Source organism: Littorina saxatilis, linkage group LG6 (genome assembly GCF_037325665.1).
Source record: "Littorina saxatilis isolate snail1 linkage group LG6, US_GU_Lsax_2.0, whole genome shotgun sequence".
NCBI lineage: Eukaryota > Metazoa > Mollusca > Gastropoda > Littorinimorpha > Littorinidae > Littorina > Littorina saxatilis.
The window spans coordinates 38,656,345-38,668,844 of NC_090250.1; the positions used below are offsets into that span (position 1 = coordinate 38,656,345).

Below are 12,500 nucleotides of genomic sequence, written 5' to 3' on the forward strand. Positions count from 1 at the left end.
GAAAAGAATTAAGAGACCTTGACGTTTGTGCGGATATCGATGTAAATGACTTGTGTCTGTGAAGTGGTTTCAGGAGTCCAAAACGACTGATGCTAATTTTGTGTCCAGATCGGCGGCACAACAGTCATGCACATGGTCTTTTTATAGGTAGGATTTTGAAAGCGGACACGTGTCATGATGGAAAACTACTGGGAATTTTGTGGCAACATTTTAACATACGAGAAGTGTTACAAAACAGACGAGTGGTCAAAATGACCACAACACCAATATTCTATTTTGCTTGAATTTTTCAACATTGAAGTCAAACATGCCTCGGCTATCCTTTACTCTGTCTTCAAAAAAGCAAGTCTAGCTTCTTTATTGCGATTTGTTATAAATACAAAATTTAGATCTTGCAAAGACATAAAATAAGTGTTGTGTAATATTCACTCAACGGAAATGTTAGAGATCACGAGCCATTGCAATCAGAGCTTAACAAAATCAACAACAATCTATTGGAAAACAGCAACAGATATTCTGCAAACGTTCCAAAATCCGAACTCAAAAATCAAAAAACGTTATTTGTAAGGACGTTAGTTTTTGACAAAACAAGACATTGATACATTTGTGAATGTCCTGTTTTGTCAAAAAGTAGACTTTCCAAGAAATAACCTTTTTGTTTTTTATTCATGCATAAATAAACAAAATAAACAAATAAATAAATAAATACATAAATACTTAAATACATGAATGAATAAATAAATTAATAAATAAACACATGAATAAACATATATATATGAAATAAAAATAAAAATAAACACATAAATAAATAAAATAAATAAATAGATAAATAAATAATTAAATGGATAGATACATTCATACATAAAATACATGCATAAAGAGTTGGTGGTTGTACCTGATAGGAGATGAATTTATCGAAGAAATTCCATTTACTCCACGCCATCAGAAAGACCTTCGTACGAGGTTTGGCCTCCACCGTCACTCGAACAGCGCTTCCCCTTGTCACTTTCGGCGTGGAAAAGCTAATGGTGACCTGCAGGATATATAACGTATTGTAAAACGTTGTCTTGCTGTTGAATGTGGACGATATTACAAGCTGTTTGGTGGCTTGTTGACAGATAAGCTTTTTTGTTGGTCCGAGGGGGGCGTATCGTCTTCGGTTTCATCTTTATCGACCAAGGCTGGTGTGACAACAAGCCACCAAACATCGTTTTTGTCATCATTTTGGATGAGCAAAAATACGCACAATATGAATAACACACGGGATTCCTATTCTGAACGTAATTTTTAGAATGCAATTCCGGGCTTCAAAACGCGTCAGAGTAGTTCGAAATAACATCCCATGCTTGTCGGTGACGTCAAAGGTAACTCCTTCGTCGCTTTTCTTCCAGTCTAAAAATGTACAGAGCTGCCAGCATGTTTGCGAGTGCCGTAAGTGTTTGGCATATTCCTTTTCTTTTAAGTATTTTATGACTTTTCGTTGTGCATTTTGTGATTACAGAGATAAGTTGAAAATTGACAATGAGTCACCGCGATAATTATCAACATTGATTTGGTCTTTGAGAGTGACTGCTAACAATTGTAATTCTCGGAAACACGAATCCGAAGCCGCGATGGTTCCACACATCCAACAGTCAGCCTGATCAGGCTTTTACTTTGACAATCCACGTTTCGTCTGAAAGCTCAAACCCATTCACCACCTCGATTTGTTACATGGGGAACAGTGTTATTTGTTCCCCAGCTGGTTATGAACGAAAACTCGTGAAAATGATGTCTAAAACATTCGCACAGCACAGCCTTTATTCGTCTAAAGAAAAACAAAATGTAGTGAGACACAAAATCGCAGCTATTTATTGTACCGCATTACTAAATTCAATTCAAATATTGTGTTTCATTTCATTAATAAACATAAGTCACACGTACACACACACACACACGCACGCACACACACACACACACGCACACACACACACTCACGCACACACACACACACACACATATATACACACACGTACGCACGCACGCACGCACTCACACACACACACACACACACACACACACACACACACACACACACACACACACCTTGTTGTCCTTGGAAAAATCGACGCCCACTGGCAATCTGTCAGCAGCTATTTCCCCTGTGTTGGTGGTGACGAATACAACGACGTCAGCGACAGGTGCCATTTCTGACGTCATCGTGAAAGTAAATGCGTGGCTTTTGTCCTGAACTGATCTGCGCTCTACTTTCGTCATCACCAGAGCTCCCACGGCGTACACCTGAAAGATTTTAGTGTGTGTTTTGTTTGGCATTATATTTTATTAAATTCTTTCTAGTGTAAACGGTTCAGCTCACCCTCCCAGATATCTCCATGCTTTTGTCTAGGATACAATAGCATGAGTGCTTTCTGTGCATAGTGTGAATCATTTCCTAAATTAGTTTTCTGAAATTGATTCATAAATTCAATTCAGCTCCGCATAGTTAACCTTAAACAGTCCGGATAATGATGTTTGACGTGTCCATTGTGTGTGTGTGTGTGTGTGTGTATGTGTGTATATGTGTGTGTGTGTGTGTGTATGTGTGTATGTGTGTGTGTATGTGTGTGTGTGTGTGTGTGAGTGTGTATGAGTGAGTGTATGTGTGTGTGTGTGTGTGTGTGTGTGTGTATGTGTGTGTGCGCAGTGGTGTGCATGTATGTGTGTGTGTATGTGTGTGTGTATGTGTGTGTATGTGTGTGTGTGTGTGTGTGTGTGTGTGTGTGTGTGTGTGTGTGTGTGAGTGTGTGTGTGTGTGTGTGTGTGTGTATGTGTGGTCCTATCCTATGTAAACATCTGTCCATATTTGAGATGGTGAGTAAAAGTGTCTTCTTTGGACAGGCAAGTTCAACCTAATGTTCAATCAGAATAATTGTACACCAAGATATCTTAATGCACATTGCACGTTCGACGTTATGCGATATTATTTTACCTTTGAGGTACCTCATACCTGAACGGTGAAGATGCTGAATGCAATGTTTGAACGGACCTCAACTGCAACTGATTTCTTGATCTACAGAATAACAGAGAGATTACACACAAATATTCAATCGTGCAACAACATTAACACAACTGTCCACATAAAACATTGCATCGAAAACAACCACACGCGCGAACCTGCACGCACACACACACACACACACACACACACACACACACACACACACACACACACACACACACACACACACACACACATACACACAATTCCGGTAGTTTTCTCTGAATCGGTGTACACACACACACACACACACACACACACACACACACACACACACACACACACACACACACACACATACATGCATACACATACCACGACCCTCATCTCGATTCCCCCTCTATGTTAAAACATTAAGTCAAAACTTGACTAAATGTAAAAATAGAATAATAAACAGTTCTACCACATGTACTTCAGTTACAGAATCGATTACCGTTAAACGTTTAATCAAATGTTATGCTATAACAGGTACTTGACTGGGCTGTTTGTCTTGTCTTTGGTTTGAGGACTTGGGTCACATGACATCAAAAGCTCTTTAAACAATCATGTGTCTGCATGCGAAGACACGATTTCTTTTGATAAAAGTCCATGAACCTATAACTAATTCTAATTCTTTTTTTTACTGAAGATTGCATAAGATCTGAACAAATGCCTGTTATCATGCCGTATCTAATCTGAGGCATGTGTCGTATTCAGGCATAACATCCTGAAAGCAGTTGCCAAGTTTTGCCTATCCCTAATTTTAGTCGATTTTTAATTAGTACCTTGCGTTTTTGTTTGATCGGTGTTGGAGATACCCTTACTGGAGCGGGGGTCACGTTATCCTAGTAAACAACATTTTTGATCCGAAAAGTGTGCCAGATTGCCTATTAAAGTGCCTTCAATGGCATAGAAAGTTTGAAAAAATGATACGGGAATGAATGTTTTGTCGCGGTACAACATTTGTCGCAATTATGTTTTTGCTGAGTTTAGTTTTTAGAGAAATGCTCTTTTTGCAAGTTTAGTTACTCTTCAAAGTTAGGTCTTCGGCTGCAGTCAGCTCTTAATTCACTCCTACACCATATTACGCAATTTATGAACAGGTGAAACACCACGACTAGCAAAACTAGAATAACCAGTACAATACTCAACTAGGTAGCGCCGTATACTGTATGGCAGCTCGCTTTCCCCATGGAGAAAGCAGCCCGAATTTCTGTGAGGTTACCCTCATGGACTATATTAAATCTTACCCTTAACAAGACTGTTTTTCTTTTGAGTTATACATTTCTGGTTGCACAAAAAACGACAAAATAATTCATTCGCAACAGTGTGAGCGAGTGTGGCGCGTTTCGTTTACCAGGTACTATACACACAGACACACGAACAGAAAAACTATAACGTCATTTTTACTTTGACATGCGCAGTTTTAAGCTCCAGTTGGAGGAATGCTCTACTCGGTGACCGGAATGGAGGCAGTGCAACGAAGTTGGTCTCGTTTCCACTCTGAAACAGCCGTACAGATACATCAACACAGTTTATTCAAGAAAAAAATGACAAATTGTATACATAGGCACAGCATTTATCTTTTGAAAATTATAGATATTCCACCTCGTATTCCTCGAATACTTTGCTATAGTCTCAACGGACAAAATTGTGGCCTTTACACTGCAGGCACGTGGGTATTCAAGATAACAAGGTATCTAGTATGTTGTAATAAGCACACACACACACACATACACACACACACACACACACACACACACACACACACACACACACACACACACACACACACACACACTCTCTCTCTCTCACACACACATATGCACACATAGTGACATACATGTGCGCACATACACCGTACCCCCCCACACACACACCCACGCCATATACATATATTCTAACAAATACATAACTAAATACAAAAATATATAAATGCATACATACATGTCTTCATAAACATACATGCACACATGCATAAGAAATTAGATCAGGTTATGATGGTTAGGTAGAACACATTATTTCCGCTGCTCCTCTCCTGGATATAAACAGTGTTACTCCAGCAGGTATTTACATCTTCTTTGCCATGCTTGATAGGACCCTGACTTTGCGCTGTCACTCAGGAATCGTGCAAGCCATTTGGTAGTATAAGGCGTGATCAACACGGTTATGGACAGTACCTAGACTACCAATAATTATCACTATCACATACATTTTTTTGTGTTTTTTTTTGTTGCTTAACGCCCAGCCGACCACGAAGGGCCATATCAGGGCGGTGCTGCTTTGGCATATAACGTGCGCCACACACAAGACAGAAGTCGCAGCACAGGCTTCATGTCTCACCCAGTCACATTATTCTGACACCGGACCAACCAGTCGTAGCACTAACCCCATAATGTCAGACGCCAGGCGGAGCAGCCACTAGATTGCCAATTTTAAAGTCTTAGGTATGACCCGGCCGGGGTTCGAACCCACGACCTCCCGATCACGGGGCGAACGCCTTACCACTAGGCCAACCGTGCCGGTCACTATCACATACATACATACATACATACATACATACATACATACATACATACATACATACATACATACATACATGTATACATACATACATACATACATACATACATACATACATACATACATACATACATACATACCTACATACATGTATACATACATGTATACATACATACATACATACATACATACATACATACATACATACATACATACATACATACATACATACATACATACATACATACATACATACATACATACATACATACATACATACATACATACATACATACATACAAACACAGAAAGACACAGACACAGATACACACACACGTTAACACACACACACACACACACACATAGGCTGAAATAGGACATCTGTTCTGAAAACCTCATCCCCTTTCCTCCTTCCCACCCCTCAATCCTCTCTCCCACCGACCCCTTACCCCCCCTACTCTCCCACGCCCAACAACTAAAGCGTCTAAAACACAAAGCATAGCTATACTCAATTGATCAAACAAGGCTTAAGCACATACTGCTCTCCTACCTGAACTTAAGTTCCCCATTCTGATATATTTTTTAGCAAGTTGCTTCAATATTTTCCTTTGGCTAAAAATTAATTGAGATTTTTTTTAAAATTTTTATAACTTATTCAGCCACACATATAAACATATCCTACATACATAAAAAGCAAATAAGCCTACAAAACCGCTCCAGTCCAACCACATTCTGCGTACACAATCATTACTTCCATCCCCATTTCGAAATATCGCAACAACAGACCTCCAGATATATAACACGATCATATGTGTTCTCTGTTTGCATGTTTGTCCAGTGTCTTGTCCCCACATAAAGCATATTAACTCTACCTGTCCCAAGATAGGCCAAATGGTTCTAAGAGGACGTTAAAACTAATTATCATCAACACACACACACACACACACACACACACACACACACACACACACACACACACACACACATACACCCACACACACACACAAACAAACACACACACACACACACACACACACACACATACACACACAAACGTGTCTTCAATAGGCGATTCTCCATCTGCGAAATGTTGGCTGGGGGGGGGGGGGGGGGGGGGGAGGAGACGTTGGGGCTAAGAGCTCTCAAGTCAGTAAAAATGTCCAATAGAACCTCACCGAGAACGACGTTGATATTTTTATTATATCTATAAGACGCGTTTACATACCGTGCCTTGTATCTTCAGAGCCGTGGCATTTCCGGGTACCGATTCGATTGTGTAAAGACCAAAACCAATGTTGTCTGTCTTCACATCTTTCTGAACCAGGTTTTGCCATGTGTCTTTCCCGTCTGAGTAAGATACGTTGAGCCTAATTGAGGCATTTGGATAGTATCTACCCAAACTGGAACGGTAGTCGACGACCGTGGCCTGTGGAACACATGAATTTAACAGTACATGAATTCTTATTTTGTGAGAAGGCGCAACATATTTTGCAAAGCCACAAGTAACGTTCTCATTATTGCCGATGAATATTAATAGGAGCATAGGCTTTGTAACGAATTTTGACATGTTAAATGTTACATACTCGGACTATGGTAGTTCTCTCGTTTTGACACAATGTTTTAACATAGACTGGGAATCGAGGGTTGTGGTGTAGGTGTGGTAGAGCGATTCCGGGAAAACTACTGGACCGATTTTCATGAAACTTCACACGATAGTTCTTGGGTAAAATATTCCTAGACTTTTTGTCTCTCCATTTTTTCGATAAATGTCTTTGATGACGTCATATCCGGCTTTTAGTGGAAGTTGAGGCAGCACTGTCACGCCCTCATTTGTTGACTTAATTGATTGACATTTTTGGTCAAGCAATCTTCGACGAAGCCCGGACTCTGGTATTATATTTCAGCTTGGATGCTTTAAAATCAATTAATAAGTTTGGTCATATCATTTAAAATCTGAAAATTGTAATCAAAATATTTTTGTATAAAACAATCCAAAAATAATGTCATCTTATTTTTCATCATTTTCTAATTCCAAAAACATATTAATATGTTATATTCGGATTAAAAACAAACTCTGAAAATTAAAAATATAACAATTATGTTTAAAATCAAATTTCCGAAATCGAGTTAAAAACAATTTCATTGTATTCCTTGTCGGTTCCTGATTCAAAAACAAATAGATATGTTATGTTTGGATAAAAAGCAAGCTCAGAAAGTTAAAAAGAATAGAGGTACAGAAAAGGGTGCTATCGGACTGAGCGCAACCACTACCGCGCTATACTGTCTGTCAATTTCACTGCCTTGTCCACGAGCGGGGGACTGACGATGCTATACGGTCTTGGAGAAAAAATGCAGTGCGTTCAGTTTCATTCTGTGAATTCGACAGCTTGACTAAATGTAGTAACTTCGCCTTACGCGTCTTGTTCTACTATAATGAGATCAGAGCACTAGCTACTATATCCCTTTTTCGCTGAGCTTTTGGATGTAATACTTTGGGGGTCAGTGGCATAACTAGCGTGGAAACTGACACACACCTGTGAATATCCTTCTCTTGTAAGCTTACCCCTGCACTTATGTACCATGTACATATTGTATTATTCGCGCCCAATCCCTAATTGCTATGACAGACGCTTTAAGGGCCCTCGTATACCATCACATAATTACATAAAAAATGCCTCTACGTCATACCAAATTAGACAGCGACAGCCCAGGCTTAAAATTCATCGCCAGGGCTCCCACTGTAAGGCCAGACCATCCAGATCCAAAGTAGAGGGAAGCCTCGGAAGTGACGTTGTTGCCAGTGACGTCATTTGTGACAGTGACTCCAACGTAGAATTGCCTGCTGTTAAAAGTGAAAGAACTGCCCTCTTCCACACCTGTGTAGGGCGAAGCATATTCTGAGCCCAGTTTGTAAAGTTCTGCCCTGGTAAATGTAACCACTCCTTTTCCTGTTCTGTCGAGCTGAAACATGCAACGTATGTTTTGACTGATAGATTATTTGATTGCTTGATTGATTGATTATTTGATTACATTCCATTTCATTTCATTCCATTTACTTTAGTATCCCAATGCTGGGAAATTCTGGTTTCTTCCTCCCAGTGGAAAGCTAGCAGCAACAAGAGGGTCGCTATCCAGGTGTATGCGTGTTTAGGTGTAATCAGCCACCTGCACGTATGGCAGAGAGACCGTGGTCTTTTACGTGCCACTGTGATGACACGTGGTTGGGACATAAATACCGTCTCTGAGTCTGCACATGTTGAGCGTTGTCCGTCCCTGTCGTGATTCGAACATGGGACCTTAGGATTACTAGTCCAGTGCTCTACTAACTGATCTGCCGGCCCCCTTGATTGGTTGATTGATTGATTGGTTGATTGATTGATTGGTTGAGTGAGTGAGTGAGTGAGTAAGTGAGTGAGTGAGTGAGTGAGTGAGTGAGTGAGTGAGTGACCGATTGATTGATTGATTGGTGATTGATTGGTTGATTAGTTGATTGATTGATTGATTGAATAATTGATTGATTGATTAATTAATTGATTGATTGATTGATTGATTTGATTGATTGATTAGTTAATTCATGCATTTATTCAGCCATTGATTCATTGATTGCGTTTATGCGTGCATGATTGCTTGCTTGAGTAAGTGAATTTAAAGAACGAGTAAGTTGGTAATCTTCAGGCCATTAAATCTTTCTATCGTCTCTCACTGATATGTTTTTGACTAGTTCTTGTCCATTGCGATCCCAGTATGGGTAGCGTGCAACTACCGAACAAGGACCTTGCACTGGAAATCCTTCTGCCGTTCTGGAAAACAAGCAAACAAGACAATAACAGTATGGGCTACCATAGGTATATGATCTTATAAGTTATAGTATTCCCCTTCATTGCCTCTGTCGACCCCAGCTTTTAACCGCTTGTTTCCCTTTATCTAATAAACCGGCCGTAGGGCATAGTTGTCCTGAACGAAATCTTCAAAATCTCCAAAACCGTTTGGTATTCTGGGTAGGGACATCCTTTCATGAAATGACGCCAGCGCATATCGGCGATTGCACAATGCACTTCGAAGCTGCACTTTCAACCTCATGTCGGTCACACTTGAAATTAACGCTACTTGAGTTTGCTTTCCAAACTGATACGAAGCGAACAGGAGCATATGGTCAGTTATCAACTTAACTCACCTCGAACAATGAGATCGACATAACGTACAGTACACAAATACGAACGGAGAAACTGGGTAACCGACGTGTCGATACTGATACACATGCTCGAGAACTCACGTGCAATATTCGAAGTTAAATGTTCTATTTTCACCCCGGAAGACAGTAAGCCGAATTAGCTCAATCAGTCGAGCGCCCAAAAGTAAATTCAATGCGATGGTGATCACAGGTATGAATCTCAAAGAAGTCAAGAACTGTACCTTTTTCAAGTCTTTTTTTTAACGATTTGCTTTTACTTTTCTCTACTTTTTGAACGTGTAATTCCGGTATCTTATTCATTTTGATTAATTCCAGAGGCTTTTAGTGATATAGTAAATATCAAATTTATCGAAGGGTTCCATACTTTTCGAGTACTTCAAGTGAACGATTTCCCAGAATTACCTGTTTGAATTTGAGTAACATCTGCTTTTGGGAAAAGCCCTTTGGCCGAGTGTATCACCGCACATCGACTGCTTGTAATGGTGCTTAACCACTTCTAATAATAATGTACAGGGTGACCCCCAAAACATGCAACCCTCAAAAATGCTAATAACTTTTATAACTGTTGACTGAATCACTTGATATTTGGGTGCCATCAACTTCAGCCTGTGCATGACCCTTCCACAAAATTGCCATTTAAAAAATTGTTCTGCAAATTCGGCGATCGATTCAACAGAACGAGGTTTGACATTGAGCAGTAGCATTACTTACCTGATTTCAACCCTCCAGACTTGTACCTTTTGGATTATCTGAATGTCTGAGTATACACAAACGCCCCCTCCAACCCCTAGAACATCGGTGACCTGAAGAAAGCAGTTACAGCAAGGTTCAGGGCAATCCCTGGACAGGAGAGCTTACTTGCCATTGACACTTTCGAAGGTGTAATTTGGAACACATTTAGGAGAAAAAGTCAATGTCCGATTATTTTACCTACAGACTCAAAACTTTGTAGAATGGTCGTGGACAAACTGACGTTCATGCACAACAACTATGAACATATTTGCTAAAATCAACTGACTGAAAAAAATAACCCCTTCGTTGTAAAGTTACACTTGCGCAATGTTGCGCAAAATTCATCCATGACATGAACGCATTCATCCATTGGAAATGCCCTGATCCTGCCTGTAATTGCTGTAATCAAGTCACTGACTCTCTAATGTTGATTAAAGTATACTACGTCATTCGAATTACCCAAACGAAAACAATCTGTAGGGCTTAAATCGGATTACTTTGACTACCACTCAATTTCAAACCTTGTAATGTTGAGTGGATCCCCGAATTTGGCAACTCTTTTTGAAATTGCACTCGAGTCAGACCATTTGATCTATAACATTGTGGAAAGGTCAATCATATGCTGAAGTTTATGTCCTTTACATATGAAGTGATTCGGTCAACAGATGTAGAAGTTAATAATTATGATCATTTTTGTGGGTTGCATTTTTTGGGGGTCACTCTGTACTTCTGAGACTGCACATTGCCACAAGACATACACTATTATAATAAAAGACTTTCTTCCAAGATTTGCTAAAATCTCTTAGCAGAGAAAGAGAAAGAGAAAAGAGCATCCCTTCACAGACCTCCCTTGGGAGCATCAGACCCTCCTCAAGGGGGACCGAGGTTTACACTGCAAAGTCCCTTTGTGGGGGGACGTATCACAAGGAAATCAAGTCCTGAGGAGAACCATTGTTTTTGTACATAGACCAGACACGTGTTTCGACAATATTGAGTCTCATCAGTGGTCAGGTGGTACTGCTGATGAGAGTCAGGTGGTTCTGCTGATGAGAGTTGTCAACCCATGGTATCCAACTAAGAAGCAAACCACTCTCTGAATGGTAGCTTCTGTTGGCATGGGAGACTACCCTCATCTGACAACCCCAAGGGGATATCTGTGAAGGGAAACACTTTGATTTAAGGCCAAAGTGTGGAATAGATATTTATTAAGAAAAAATTTAGAAATGTAGACAAGTTTTAACCAAGAAATTAGGATAAAACAAGGGAAATTTGAAAAAAAAGCCTAAAGGGAGGTAACTCTGTACCAGCCTGCAGATCCAGAAATGGATACGCGAACAAGTTAGATCTAATTTTGAAAAGGTTAAACAGGAAAAGCGGTCAACTTTTCACTGCTGTTCAACACAGGACTTGGTAAAGAAGAAGTTTTCTGCAAGACTCCCGTCGCGATATAACCTTGAATGGTTCAAACCGACGTTAAACACCAAATAAAGAAAGAAAGTTCTGCAAGACTTGTTCAATTGGATCGCTTTAAAGGCGATGCAACTTTCACGGTGACCACATTATAAAACATCAAAAATTGTGAAAGAAACAATTGAAAGTCAGCAGAGACTTTCTTCCGATATTTGTTAAAATCTCTCAGCAGAGAAAGAGAAAGAGAGAAAAAAGTATCCCTTCACAGACAGCCTATTGGGAGCATCAGACCCTCCTCAAGGGGGACCGAGATTTACAATGCAAAGTCCCTTTGTGGGGGACGTATCACAAGGAAATCTAGTATATATATAAAAAAAAAAAAAAATATATATATATATATAAAATATATACCAGACTAACTTAACTAAATGTAAAAAATGAAAAATAAAAAATGTAAAGAACATACCTCGTGGATATGTTAATGTATATCTGTTCAAATGAAGCTGATACTGATAGTGGATAGTCAATCTTCACCAGAAACTCCACTGTAAAAACAAAATAAACGGTTTGTTTTACTAGCTCATTTCTCATCAACAGGATAATACTGTCAATTATCTTTCTCGCTCT

The 12,500-nt window shown here is 39.6% G+C and overlaps 1 protein-coding gene across 1 annotated transcript in view; it reads right to left on the reverse strand.

Moving 5' to 3' along the window:
• Nucleotides 1-385: 385 nt before the first annotated feature.
• LOC138968010 (CD109 antigen-like) overlaps nucleotides 386-12,500 on the reverse strand; it is a 73,576-nt gene continuing 61,461 nt past the window's right edge. The window contains exons 12-17 of the mRNA XM_070340571.1: nucleotides 6,765-6,965; nucleotides 4,427-4,519; nucleotides 2,987-3,049; nucleotides 2,086-2,280; nucleotides 896-1,033; nucleotides 386-391 (exon numbers count right to left, since the gene is read on the reverse strand). Of these exons, the coding sequence (XP_070196672.1) occupies nucleotides 386-391; nucleotides 896-1,033; nucleotides 2,086-2,280; nucleotides 2,987-3,049; nucleotides 4,427-4,519; nucleotides 6,765-6,965 (696 nt within the window). The remainder of the gene's footprint in view (nucleotides 392-895; nucleotides 1,034-2,085; nucleotides 2,281-2,986; nucleotides 3,050-4,426; nucleotides 4,520-6,764; nucleotides 6,966-12,500) is intronic.